Consider the following 15,245-nt stretch of genomic DNA (forward strand, 5'->3'; position numbering starts at 1 on the left):
AACAAAGCCATTTTCAAATAATGTTCTTCTCTGAGAGGAAAACATTTGGTAGATTTTTTTTGCTTCAGATGAAATTTAACAGCTATGATGTGTTCACTTGTCACTTGAAAAAACGATGTCTAAATGCATTTAAATGCATTTCTTTATGAATTCACACATTTTCAAAAAAATATATTCTGATAGGAAAACATGTTATAGTATAATGAGTAACACAATGCTTGATTCATACAAAATATTACTTTATTGACAGTAATTCATTTAAAAATGTACGACTTCAACAGATTACATGCACAGCCAAAATCTTTCCTTATTAAACAGGAATGGGACTAATGAGGAATAAATCTAATTTCAGGTGGCCAATAAACTAGACCCTACCCATGTGCTGTAGTACAAAACATTCAAGTGAACATCAGTGATACTGTAATAGGATTTAGCCACAACTGAAGTTGTCTGATTGGCCAGAGGACATTGTCAAAGACTAGGAACCCATCCAGAAACTAAACTGATATGTAGTCAAAGGCTTCAGAAGTATTGTTAGGGGTTCTTTCTCTATGGGGCCTGGTCCCATCACTTAATAAAGAAGGCCTCATTTGGGCAGCTCCTCTATGAAGACCCTGGATACAGAGTTCCACCCTGTAGATGCATCTCCTCTGGGGTAGTCAGCACAGGTCCCCACCCAGATAGCCACGTCCACCAGGCCTGCCCGGATCCCCTCACACAACCCTTCAACTGGGACAAGACAAGAGGAATACACAGGTCATAGATCCCCTCACACAACCCTTCAACTGGGACAAGACAAGAGGAATACACAGGTCATAGATCCCCTCACACAACCCTTCAACTGGGACAAGACAAGAGGAATACACAGGTTATAGATACCCTCACACAACCCTTAGACTGGGACAAGAAGAGGAATACACAGGTCATAGATCCCCTCACACAACCCTTCAACTGGGACAAGACAAGAGGAATACACAGGTTATAGATCCCCTCACACAACCCTTCAACAGGGACAAGACAAGAGGAATACACAGGTTATAGATCCCCTCACACAACCCTTCAACTGGGACAAGACAAGAGGAATACACAGGTTATAGATCCCCTCACACAACCCTTAGACTGGGACAAGACAAGAGGAATACACAGGTTATAGATCCCCTCACACAACCCTTCAACTGGGACAAGACAAGAGGAATACACAGGTCATAGATCCCCTCACACAACCCTTAGACTGGGACAAGAAGAGGAATACACAGGTCATAGATCCCCTCACACAACCCTTCAACTGGGACAAGACAAGAGGAATACACAGGTTATAGATCCCCTCACACAACCCTTCAACTGGGACAAGACAAGAGGAATACACAGGTCATAGATCCCCTCACACAACCCTTCAACTGGGACTAGACAAGAGGAATACACAGGGTATAGATCCCCTCACACAACCCATAGACTGGGACAAGACAAGAGGAATACACAGGTCATAGATCCCCTCACACAACCCTTCAACTGGGACAAGATAAGAGGAATACACAGGTCATAGATCCCCTCACACAACCCTTAGACTGGGACAAGACAAGAGGAATACACAGGTCATAGATCCCCTCACACAACCCTTAGACTGGGACAAGACAAGAGGAATACACAGGTCATAGATCCCCTCACACAACCCTTAGACTGGGACAAGACAAGAGGAATACACAGGTCATAGATCCCCTCACACAACCCTTAGACTGGGACAAGACAAGAGGAATACCCAGGTCATAGATCCCCTCACACAACCCTTAGACTGGGACAAGACAAGAGGAATACACAGGTTATAGATCCCCTCACACAACCCTTAGACTGGGACAAGACAAGAGGAATACACAGGTTATAGATCCCCTCACACAACCCTTAGACTGGGACAAGACAAGAGGAATACACAGGTCATAGATCCCCTCACACAACCCTTAGACTGGGACAAGACGAGAAGTTACTCTAAATTTGGGTAAAGTGTCACTGAGAGAAAAACTAAGGTAATTGGGGTTTATTTTCAAGACAACTTCCTGAGTTACATTGAACACTCACACTGCCGTATGTGTGCCAAGACGAGGGCTGTTAATTGCTTTGTTTTGGTCTTGCTACACTGGTGAACTTGGCAGCTAAAGAAGGAAAACTATGGAGTAGGCATGCATATGCCAAATGTCTTGCTTCACAGTGGAATTTAAACAGTAATAGTAGAGATATTATTCATATTTTAAGGCTACAATATATTTCACATTTGAGATATATAAGCAAAATACCACCACAAACAAATAGCTACCACTAGCTACAATAGCTCAGTTTACTGGATGAGCTGTGCATGTTGGTGGTATAATCTCTAACCAGATGAGGTTCTGTGTATAGTGAGTGTAAGGTTGATTACCAGATGAGGTTCTATGTATAGTGAGTGTAGGGTTGATTACCAGATGAGGTTCTGTATATAGTGAGTGTAAGGTTGATTACCAGATGAGGTTCTATGTATAGTGAGTGTAAGGTTGATTACCAGATGAGGTTCTGTATATAGTGAGTACAAGGTTGATTACCAGATGAGGTTCTGTATATAGTGAGTGCAAGGTTGATTACCAGATGAGGTTCTGTATATAGTGAGTGTAAGGTTGATTACCAGATGAGGTTCTGTATATAGTGAGTGTAAGGTTGATTACCAGATGAGGTTCTATGTATAGTGAGTGTAAGGTTGATTACCAGATGAGGTTCTGTATATAGTGAGTGCAAGGTTGATTACCAGATGAGGTTCTGTATATAGTGAGTGTAAGGTTGATTACCAGATGAGGTTCTATGTATAGTGAGTGTAAGGTTGATTACCAGATGAGGTTCTATGTATAGTGAGTGTAAGGTTGATTACCAGATGAGGTTCTGTATATAGTGAGTGTAAGGTTGATTACCAGATGAGGTTCTGTATATAGTGAGTGTAAGGTTGATTACCAGATGAGGTTCTATGTATAGTGAGTGTAAGGTTGATTACCAGATAAGGTTATGTATATAGTGAGTGTAAGGTTGATTACCAGATGAGGTTCTGTATATAGTGAGTGTAAGGTTGATTACCAGATGAGGTTCTATACATAGTGAGTGTAAGGTTGATTACCAGATGAGGGTCTGTATATAGTGAGTGTAAGGTTGATTACCAGATGAGGTTCTATATATAGTGAGTGTAAGGTTGATTACCAGATGAAGTTCTATATATAGTGAGTGTAAGGTTGATTACCAGATGAGGTTCTGTATATAGTGAGTGTAAGGTTGATTACCAGATGAGGTTCTATACATAGTGAGTGTAAGGTTGATTACCAGATGAGGTTCTATACATAGTGAGTGTAAGGTTGATTACCAGATGAAGTTCTATACATAGTGAGTGTAAGGTTGATTACCAGATGAGGTTCTGTATATAGTGAGTGTAAGGTTGATTACCAGATGAGGTTCTATATATAGTGAGTGTAAGGTTGACTACCAGATGAGGTTCTATACATAGTGAGTGTAAGGTTGATTACCAGATGAGGTTCTGTATATAGTGAGTGTAAGGTTGATTACCAGATGAGGTTCTATATATAGTGAGTGTAAGGTTGACTACCAGATGAGGTTCTGTATATAGTGAGTGTAAGGTTGATTACCAGATGAGGTTCTATATATAGTGAGTGTAAGGTTGACTACCAGATGAGGTTCTATACATAGTGAGTGTAAGGTTGATTACCAGATGAGGTTCTGTATATAGTGAGTGTAAGGTTGATTACCAGATGAGGTCCTATACATAGTGAGTGTAAGGTTGATTACCAGATGAGGTTCTATATATAGTGAGTGTAAGGTTGATTACCAGATGAGGTTCTGTATATAGTGAGTGTAAGGTTGATTACCAGATGAGGTTCTATACATAGTGAGTGTAAGGTTGATTACCAGATGAAGTTCTATATATAGTGAGTGTAAGGTTGATTATCAGATGAGGTTCTATACATAGTGAGTGTAAGGTTGATTACCAGATGAGGTTCTGTATATAGTGAGTGTAAGGTTGATTACCAGATGAGGTTCTATACATAGTGAGTGTAAGGTTGATTACCAGATGAGGTTCTATACATAGTGAGTGTAAGGTTGATTACCAGATGAGGTTCTATATATAGTGAGTGTAAGGTTGATTACCAGATGAGGTTCTGTATATAGTGAGTGTAAGGTTGATTACCAGATGAGGTTCTATACATAGTGAGTGTAAGGTTGATTACCAGATGAGGTCCTATACATAGTGAGTGTAAGGTTGATTACCAGATGAGGTTCTATATATAGTGAGTGTAAGGTTAATTACCAGATGAGGTTCTGTATATAGTGAGTGTAAGGTTGATTACCAGATGAGGTTCTATACATAGTGAGTGTAAGGTTGATTACCAGATGAGGTTCTATACATAGTGAGTGTAAGGTTGATTACCAGATGAAGTTCTATATATAGTGACTGTAAGGTTGATTATCAGATGAGGTTCTATACATAGTGAGTGTAAGGTTGATTACCAGATGAGGGTCTGTATATGTAGTGAGTGTAAGGGTGATTACCAGATGAGGTTCTGTATATAGTGAGTGTAAGGTTGATTACCAGATGATGTTCTATGTATAGTGAGTGTAAGGTTGATTACCAGATGAGGTTCTGTATATAGTGAGTGTAAGGTTGATTACCAGATGAGGTTCTATACATAGTGAGTGTAAGGTTGATTACCAGATGAGGTTCTATACATAGTGAGTGTAAGGTTGATTACCAGATGAGGTTCTATACATAGTGAGTGTAAGGTTGATTACCAGATGAGGTTCTGTATATAGTGAGTGTAAGGTTGATTACCAGATGAGGTTCTATACATAGTGAGTGTAAGGTTGATTACCAGATGAGGTTCTATATATAGTGAGTGTAAGGTTGATTACCAGATGAGGTTCTGTATATAGTGAGTGTAAGGTTGATTACCAGATGAGGTTCTATACATAGTGAGTGTAAGGTTGATTACCAGATGAGGTTCTATACATAGTGAGTGTAAGGTTGATTACCAGATGAGGTTCTGTATATAGTGAGTGCAAGGTTGATTACCAGATGAGGTTCTGTATATAGTGAGTGTAAGGTTGATTACCAGATGAGGTTCTGTATATAGTGAGTGTAAGGTTGATTACCAGATGAGGTTCTATGTATAGTGAGTGTAAGGTTGATTACCAGATGAGGTTCTGTATATAGTGAGTGCAAGGTTGATTACCAGATGAGGTTCTGTATATAGTGAGTGTAAGGTTGATTACCAGATGAGGTTCTATGTATAGTGAGTGTAAGGTTGATTACCAGATGAGGTTCTATGTATAGTGAGTGTAAGGTTGATTACCAGATGAGGTTCTGTATATAGTGAGTGTAAGGTTGATTACCAGATGAGGTTCTGTATATAGTGAGTGTAAGGTTGATTACCAGATGAGGTTCTATGTATAGTGAGTGTAAGGTTGATTACCAGATAAGGTTATGTATATAGTGAGTGTAAGGTTGATTACCAGATGAGGTTCTGTATATAGTGAGTGTAAGGTTGATTACCAGATGAGGTTCTATACATAGTGAGTGTAAGGTTGATTACCAGATGAGGGTCTGTATATAGTGAGTGTAAGGTTGATTACCAGATGAGGTTCTATATATAGTGAGTGTAAGGTTGATTACCAGATGAAGTTCTATATATAGTGAGTGTAAGGTTGATTACCAGATGAGGTTCTGTATATAGTGAGTGTAAGGTTGATTACCAGATGAGGTTCTATACATAGTGAGTGTAAGGTTGATTACCAGATGAGGTTCTATACATAGTGAGTGTAAGGTTGATTACCAGATGAAGTTCTATACATAGTGAGTGTAAGGTTGATTACCAGATGAGGTTCTGTATATAGTGAGTGTAAGGTTGATTACCAGATGAGGTTCTATACATAGTGAGTGTAAGGTTGACTACCAGATGAGGTTCTATACATAGTGAGTGTAAGGTTGATTACCAGATGAGGTTCTGTATATAGTGAGTGTAAGGTTGATTACCAGATGAGGTTCTATATATAGTGAGTGTAAGGTTGACTACCAGATGAGGTTCTGTATATAGTGAGTGTAAGGTTGATTACCAGATGAGGTTCTATATATAGTGAGTGTAAGGTTGACTACCAGATGAGGTTCTATACATAGTGAGTGTAAGGTTGATTACCAGATGAGGTTCTGTATATAGTGAGTGTAAGGTTGATTACCAGATGAGGTTCTATACATAGTGAGTGTAAGGTTGATTACCAGATGAGGTTCTATATATAGTGAGTGTAAGGTTGATTACCAGATGAGGTTCTGTATATAGTGAGTGTAAGGTTGATTACCAGATGAGGTTCTATACATAGTGAGTGTAAGGTTGATTACCAGATGAGGTTCTGTATATAGTGAGTGTAAGGTTGATTACCAGATGAGGTCCTATACATAGTGAGTGTAAGGTTGATTACCAGATGAGGTTCTGTATATAGTGAGTGTAAGGTTGATTACAGATGAGGTTCTATATATAGTGAGTGTAAGGTTGATTACCAGATGAGGTTCTATATATAGTGAGTGTAAGGTTGATTACCAGATGAGGTTCTATATATAGTGAGTGTAAGGTTGACTACCAGATGAGGTTCTGTATATAGTGAGTGTAAGGTTGATTACCAGATGAGGTTCTATACATAGTGAGTGTAAGGTTGATTACCAGATGAGGTTCTATACATAGTGAGTGTAAGGTTGATTACCAGATGAGGTCCTATACATAGTGAGTGTAAGGTTGATTACCAGATGAGGTTCTATATATAGTGAGTGTAAGGTTAATTACCAGATGAGGTTCTGTATATAGTGAGTGTAAGGTTGATTACCAGATGAGGTTCTATACATAGTGAGTGTAAGGTTGATTACCAGATGAAGTTCTATATATAGTGACTGTAAGGTTGATTATCAGATGAGGTTCTATACATAGTGAGTGTAAGGTTGATTACCAGATGAGGTTCTGTATATAGTGAGTGTAAGGTTGATTACCAGATGAGGTTCTGTATATAGTGAGTGTAAGGTTGATTACCAGATGATGTTCTATGTATAGTGAGTGTAAGGTTGATTACCAGATGAGGTTCTGTATATAGTGAGTGTAAGGTTGATTACCAGATGAGGTTCTATACATAGTGAGTGTAAGGTTGATTACCAGATGAGGTTCTATACATAGTGAGTGTAAGGTTGATTACCAGATGAGGTTCTATACATAGTGAGTGTAAGGTTGATTACCAGATGAGGTTCTGTATATAGTGAGTGTAAGGTTGATTACCAGATGAGGTTCTATACATAGTGAGTGTAAGGTTGATTACCAGATGAGGTTCTATATATAGTGAGTGTAAGGTTGATTACCAGATGAGGTTCTGTATATAGTGAGTGTAAGGTTGATTACCAGATGAGGTTCTATACATAGTGAGTGTAAGGTTGATTACCAGATGAGGTTCTATACATAGTGAGTGTAAGGTTGATTACCAGATGAGGTTCTATATATAGTGAGTGTAAGGTTAATTACCAGATGAGGTTCTGTATATAGTGAGTGTAAGGTTGATTACCAGATGAGGTTCTGTATATAGTGAGTGTAAGGTTGATTACCAGATGAGGTTCTATGTATAGTGAGTGTAAGGTTGATTACCAGATGAGGTTCTATGTATAGTGAGTGTAAGGTTGATTACCAGATGAGGTTCTGTATATAGTGAGTGTAAGGTTGATTACCAGATGAGGTTCTATGTATAGTGAGTGTAAGGTTGATTACCAGATGAGGTTCTATATATAGTGAGTGTAAGGTTGATTACCAGATGAGGTTCTATACATAGTGAGTGTAAGGTTGATTACCAGATGAGGTTCTATACATAGTGAGTGTAAGGTTGATTACCAGATGAGGTTCTATACATAGTGAGTGTAAGGTTGATTACCAGATGAGGTTCTATGTATAGTGAGTGTAAGGTTGATTACCAGATGAGGTTCTGTATATAGTGAGTGTAAGGTTGATTACCAGATGAGGTTCTGTATATAGTGAGTGTAAGGTTGATTACCAGATGAGGTTCTATACATAGTGAGTGTAAGGTTGATTACCAGATGAGGTTCTATACATAGTGAGTGTAAGGTTGATTACCAGATGAGGTTCTGTATATAGTGAGTGTAAGGTTGATTACCAGATGAGGTTCTATACATAGTGAGTGTAAGGTTGATTACCAGATGAGGTTCTATACATAGTGAGTGTAAGGTTGATTACCAGATGAGGTTCTATACATAGTGAGTGTAAGGTTGATTACCAGATGAGGTTCTATACATAGTGAGTGTAAGGTTGATTACCAGATGAGGTTCTGTATATAGTGAGTGTAAGGTTGATTACCAGATGAGGTTCTGTATATAGTGAGTGTAAGGTTGATTACCAGATGAGGGTCTGTATATAGTGAGTGTAAGGTTGATTACCAGATGAGGTTCTATATATAGTGAGTGTAAGGTTGATTACCAGATGAGGTTCTGTATATAGTGAGTGTAAGGTTGATTACCAGATGAGGTTCTGTATATAGTGAGTGTAAGGTTGATTACCAGATGAGGTTCTGTATATAGTGAGTGTAAGGTTGATTACCAGATGAGGGTCTGTATATAGTGAGTGTAAGGTTGATTACCAGATGAAGTTCTATATATAGTGAGTGTAAGGTTGATTACCAGATGAGGTTCTGTATATAGTGAGTGTAAGGTTGATTACCAGATGAGGTTCTGTGTATGTTGATGGTGGAGTTGAGCTCAGGGCTGCCTTGGTCGAGGTAGATGATGAACTCGATGGGCAGAGGTCCTGTACACTCAGCTCCGTTGAAGGTGAAGTACCAACGCTGGCAGCAGGCTGTCTTACACTTCAGCCTCAGGGAGCCGCTGAAGAGCACACGCAGGGCACTGTCTGAACGCAGCTTGGTGAATGTACAGTCCTACAGGGGAGACACGAGAGGTGGAGACACTAGCATCCAATGATAGCATCTTCAATGTTTTATGTTTTGTATTCATGTCTCATTTCAATTCAGTGTGAATAATACAATGTTGTTACTAGCAATTACACTGTTAGTACACAGGCTTAAGAGCAAATGAAAATAACATGTTAACAAATGTTTTTCTCTAAACAAACACAATCAATCTTATTATGGATGATCAACATAGTAATAATGCTGATGTAACTATATTACTCTGTGCCCCAGATCCTGTCTAATGAGCATTGCCTGCCACTTACAGCTATTTTGCCCAGGTCGATCCCATAGTTGAGTGAGTTCCAGGCACACTGCTTGTAGTTGGGTTTCCATGGCTCCTCAAACACCTCACTCACACACTCTCCTTTCTCCCCCTTGATGCCATCGCGCCCCGGGATGCCAGGAGTCCCAGGGATGCCATTGGTGCCAGGGTTACCCTCCCTTCCAGGGGTGCCAGCCGGACCCCGGGGGCAGCTGTTGTACTGGAGAATGAGAGAGGGAGGGAGATAGGAAGAGAGATGGAGGGAAAGAGACACTGTTATAATGGGGAACAAGAGGGAGAGACAGACTGTTCTAATAACCACACTAATAACATACCACCTAGAGTTAAGAAGTGCCAGGTTGTCATCTTAGCATCATATGAACTACATCAAATGTATGTGCCCACATTCATGACAATGAACATCTATACCTGTAATGGATAATGGTGGACACAGACGTCAGTTTAATGTCTAGTTTTGATTTACAGTTGATTTGGTTGTCAACTAACGTGAATTCAACCTGAAATCAACAGAAATGTGAACCTTGTCATGGATTTAGGTGAAAAGTTGGGTGAGAAAATGACAAACATTTCTGAAATTCTTTTACGTTGATGACTTTTTGCAAATCCAATCAGTTTTCCATATTGATTCAACTTCATCACATTGATTTTTGGTTTGTGGAAACAACACTGATTCAACCAGTTTGTGTCCAGGGGGACTTGACTCCCAATCACAAAAGTGCAAAAGAAGATGTCAAATGTCTGGGCCTTTTGTGACCAAATGAAGTGAGTGACAGAGTGAATGAAGCAAGAATTCAGAGTGTAAATCTGTGTCCCTGTGTTTGTGGTCAGTCAGTGACTTGAAACAGACAGACCAGCATGATTCAATGTCCAGTTCAATGTCCAGTTCAATGTCCAGTGACTCAAACACATACAGACAGGCTGGCTGGCCAGAGTAACCATACCACACAGAGAGACAAACCATGCTTCTCTAACATGACTGTTTATCGCAAGACTCTCATACGTAGATATACTTGGTGAATCAGCAACTGAGTAGATGTAAATCAGGGGAAATCAGGAAGTATTTTTCTGTGCTATTTTCTGATGTACTCGGCCTAGAGTCCAGTATTTAACATACAAACTTGTGATACTCTTTGTTAAGCACATTGTATCAGAATAAATATGTAGCATTGTTCTCAGATCAAGAACATTCACTTAAAGGATATAAAAGGACATAGGAAAAAGGAAAAAGTTAGCCAGTGGTCAATGGAGTCATTACTAACCATTGAGAACCGGCTGGGAAAATGTCAGCTTTTTATTAGTCATGCAGCTGTGCTGTGCTAGGTTGTGCTGTGCTGTGCTGTGCAAAGACTGAGTCTTCGATAACAAATAAGAAACCAAAGACAACGTCAGCTTATATTACAGTGAACTGGTTATTTCAAGAACTTGTTCTAACTTGAGCTGATATTGTTCATATTACTTTTAGACAATGAGCATTTCAGGAATGCCAAAATCAAATATAAAATGGGGTAGGCTATGGAATTACATGTCGCATTTAAATTCCAGCTGTCGAGACACAAATGGTATACTGAGCAATATACCAGGCCTGAAGAGCCCTTGGCCAGGTTTCCCAAAAGCATCTTAAGACTAAGTTCAAAACCATCGTTATTAACGTTGAACTTGAAAACACTCTAAATCTAACGCCTGCCTCAGACCACTCATAGAACAGCTAAGCACGCCGTTAGATGTTTTTTTTTGCCCTCCCACTTCACTTTATACACAGAAGATCTCTGCTACACATAAAATCACATCTGTCTCTGTGAACATGATATCTTCAGAACAAAGTTGACTAGAAATTCAAAGTTGCCAATGTCCTTGCAATTGATACAAACTAGCGACTTGTAAAAATATGTTTCAAATGAGAGATGGCCGAATTAAAATATAAAAACAGTAGGCTATAGGCCTATTTCAATCATATTGAAATACATTTCATGTTCAATAAATTGAGTTCTATTTTGCTGTCTTTAATTTGTCTCAACATATTTTATGATGTGTAGCCTAACTTGTGCACAATGATCTGCCAAATAAGTGATTTAGTGGAATTTTATCATTAGAATAATACCCCTCAATATTTCCAGCCTTGTGTGATAATATCGTTCTGCCCCTGAACAAGGCAGTTAACCCAATGTTCCTTGGCCGTCATTGTAAATAAGAATGTGTTCTTAACTGACTTGTCCAGTTAAATAAAGGTAAAATAAAAAATCAATAAATACAAATATCTCTCTAGGTCTAGGAGCTGATCCGTTGTCAGTATTGTGAAATACTATAATGTTAAATAAAGATTTTGATTGAGAAAGCTGATCCAAGAGCAGCACTCACTTTCTTTCGATCTTAACAGTATCAACACATGCTCCAACGATACACAGCGACAATTCTCTCTGCATGGTGATTAGGAAAACGCCTGATATATCTTTGGCTTTTGTATGAAGATGCATTGTTAAAACACTCGCAAGCCTACATTCCATCGCTATTAGAAAACCGGACCCAGGTCCGTTTTTGCCATTAAGTGACTATGGTGGAGCCACCTGGGGGTCTTCTCTGACTGGGGGAGTGATGTGTCTGGGTCCCACAGCTTACCAAACAAAGTACCAGGGTCATGCTGTTGAAATGACAGATTGTGACTTTAAGATAAACCAAGTATTCTCCTATAAAAGCACTTGAGCACATGTATGGGATTTGTATGGTATGGTTCTCAATCAGAAGCAGCTGTCAATCGTTGTCCCTGATTGAGAACCATACTTAGGTAGCCTGGTTTCACTTTTGAGTTGTGGGTGATTATTTTCCGTGTCAGTGTTTGTGCCACACGGGACTCGTTTGTTTCGTTCTTTCACTTTGTTATTTTGTAGTATTCAGTTGTACATATTAAAATGGACACTTACCACGCTGCAAATTGGTCCGATATCTCTTACTCCTCGTCAGAAGAAGAGGACGAGCGTTACAACCATATGTAAATGCCTCTGTGACTATAAAATGTGGTTATTATCCTTTATTAATATATGCCATTTAGCAGACATTTTTATCCATACATTACTTATGGGTGCTCCAACCCACAATCCTGGCATTGCAAGTGCCATGCTCTATCAACTGGGCCATACAGGACTGGATCCAATATCCTTATAAGAACACCATTGAGGGAAATGGATGTCTCAGACGTTTATGAGGGTTTGATTTGTTTCTGGAGAGAATTCAAAAACCATGAAAGGCACCTCTGTTCCGCTCAGCTACACAGCTGACTTTCCTATTAACTAATCCGAAACGTGCTGAACAAACTGCAGTCGCCCACTGTATAATATAAAGTGTTTATACTTTACACAGACAAACATACTTCTGCTGCGTAAACAGAGAAAGTGACTGTTATTGTAACTGTGGACTAACATTGAGAAATCCCCAACACACCATACATTAACTATGGACTCAATTAGGTTTTACACAGATCCAAACTTTTCAAACGAGCTGAACAAAAAGAAGACCCAACATAGAGAAAAAAGTGAAGTCTCAGCAAACCGTGTGCAGACTTCAAACCAGGCTGAGAGCATGCTGCTAAAGACATACATAATACACAGTAATGGTACAGTGGCAAGAAAAAAACTATACGCTCTGGAAAGGATGATATTATTACCATGTTGTTCAAATAAGAGGTTCTTGAATTGGATTCAGCAGAGTTTCTGGTGCAGTTTGGTTTGTCTGCATCGTTTCCAGTACACTAGACAGATAATAACAACATTACTCAGTTATTACCATGCAGTCCTTTACTGCTGGTGAGATGTATGCACTAGGACTACACCAAAGCAACCACCCACTATTTTACAGTAGGCTAAACCTCCTGGGCAAAAACTGGTTGAAACAACGTCGTTTCCAGGAAATTCCAATGTGATGAGTTGAATCAACGTGGAAAACTAATTGGATTTGCAAAAAGTCATCAACATAATGACATTTCGTCTTTTTTTCACCCAACGTATAACCTAAATCCAATGACATGGTGACATTATTTGTTGAATTCACGTTAGTTGACAACTCAACCAAATGTAAATCCAAACTAGATGTTGAGCAGACGTCTGTGCCCAGTGAACAAACAATGAACCAGCCAGACCCCTCATGACTTCTGTCTGGGTCTTTTTTATTCTTCTGCATGCTGGACCTTTGCCAGCTTCTTGTTTGAGTCAGTCATGCCCAGTATGCCATATAATATTGAAAGAACATTTGCGAGTGGCCACTGGTCAACGTGGCACCAATCATCCATAGCCCATTCAAAATGATGGTAGTAGATATGGAACTGAAAATCACTGAAAATAAAATATCTTTGAAAAAAACGTTTGATATTTTAAAGGATGAAATAATGAAAGATATTTGCAACAATTAACGGCTTAAACATTGGTTAAATTAATCGGGATGAGATTCTGTAGTTTTCGGCACTTTGAGGGCTGTGCAGCTTTAACCCAAAATAGTTTATTTGAGATGTTTTTTTTTACCTTTTCGTATTCAACATCCTTCCTGTCAAGTGCCTTTCTCAATTTCTCTGCTCCATTGAAAGGTAGAATCACGCAGGTGAGGAGCAGCAGACGAGTTAGAGCTGATACCATCTTTTATTTTCCCAAAAGATCGAGAGAGACCACGGCAAGGATTCCCTGCTGCTGTGCTGCGCCGTATTTCAAGTGAGGGGATGAGGGAAATTTAGAGCGCGCCTAAGCTCTGTCTGTAAATGTGTTCTCAAATAGCATATGATTAATGAGTTTTTGCCGATAAAGTTTGTCAAATGTCTGGACCTACTCAGAAGTTGTCATGGGCGGGAAATACAATTTTACTTAAAAATATTATTTATATTAATGTGAGCCTACTGCGTGTCAATTGGTCTGGAACTGGAACATGTGTCAACCACATGGTCAATTGTTCAAGACCCATTTTAGGCTATTTGTTCCCCCTCAATTGCTTCACAACAAACGGCTCCAGCGAATTTTGAACTTTTAGTGTTGAAAAGCGATATCTCAAGTATAAATAACATAAAGTGCACACACTAAAGGGAGATTATTATGTTGTTGCTGAGCAAAATAGTGTTTTTTTAGACACAACTGCAAACTTCAAGGAGTTGGTGTGATGGGAATCGTGATGTCATCGGCCTCCCACCTTGCTTGAGGAATAATAGAGGAGCAATAAAGAACAAAAAAGGAAACGTCTTCAGCGTTATAGATTGAATAGAACCCAACATATTGATTATGCTTCAGCTTGTTTACAGTTGTTGTGGGCTGCCCTGTGCCCCACCACTAATAACAGATTGTTGTAATTTCTCATATATTGTAGATCCACATCATGTTATAGAATCAGTTATATGTGGGTATTCTAGTCTGTTATTTCATGAAATTGGGAATAACTTAATGGCATACTCCTTGTGTCCTCTCGCCTAACCTCATTGGGGACACTCTTTCGGATGGGACGTTAAAATGGGTGCCCTGACTCTCTGTGGTCACTAAAGATCCCATGGCACCTATCATACGAGTAGAGGTGTTAACCCCGGTGTCCTGGTTAAATTCCCAATCTGTCCACAGTTTACAATTGGCTCATTCATCCCCCTCCTCTCCAACTATTCCCCAGATCGTTGCTGTAAATGAGAATGTGTTCTCAGTCAATTTACCAGGTAAAATAATGGTAAAATAAAACACTCAAAACCCATTGGGTGAGAAAGTCAGAGGTCCCTCCCCTCTGATCTTCTCCTCCAATGGGTTTTGAAAAGGAGGCTTATTTAATTGAAATCTTCCTTAAGTATTTTTCCTGTAGACTAGCTGATGATTAATGTTGATGACTACAAACAATTATAGGTTATGTATAGTATATAGGTTATGTATATTATGTATAAGTCTGAGCTCTAGAAAGACACCAGAGTTTCCGACTTGGAACTCCGAGTTGGATGAACGTT

General features: G+C 39.3%; 1 protein-coding gene and 1 long non-coding RNA gene across 2 annotated transcripts; one reads left to right on the forward strand and one right to left on the reverse strand.

The window, feature by feature from the left end:
• Window positions 1-218: 218 nt before the first annotated feature.
• LOC118367781 (collagen triple helix repeat-containing protein 1-like) lies at window positions 219-14,110 on the reverse strand. The gene is made up of 4 exons (XM_035751425.2): window positions 13,807-14,110; window positions 9,282-9,500; window positions 8,769-8,985; window positions 219-729 (listed from the first exon to the last, which is right to left on the reverse strand). Exons 1-4 carry the CDS (start codon window positions 13,915-13,917, stop codon window positions 587-589), a joined length of 690 nt encoding a protein of 229 aa, XP_035607318.1. The 5' UTR covers window positions 13,918-14,110; the 3' UTR covers window positions 219-586.
• Window positions 729-8,777, forward strand: LOC127915206 (uncharacterized). Its single transcript, XR_008090561.1, has 6 exons — window positions 729-868; window positions 923-1,034; window positions 1,761-2,998; window positions 5,041-5,640; window positions 8,440-8,519; window positions 8,680-8,777. It is a non-coding gene; the product is annotated as an uncharacterized LOC127915206 (long non-coding RNA).
• Window positions 14,111-15,245: the final 1,135 nt, after the last annotated feature.

This window comes from Oncorhynchus keta, chromosome 34 (assembly GCF_023373465.1).
Source record: "Oncorhynchus keta strain PuntledgeMale-10-30-2019 chromosome 34, Oket_V2, whole genome shotgun sequence".
NCBI classification, from domain to species: Eukaryota; Metazoa; Chordata; class Actinopteri; order Salmoniformes; family Salmonidae; genus Oncorhynchus; species Oncorhynchus keta.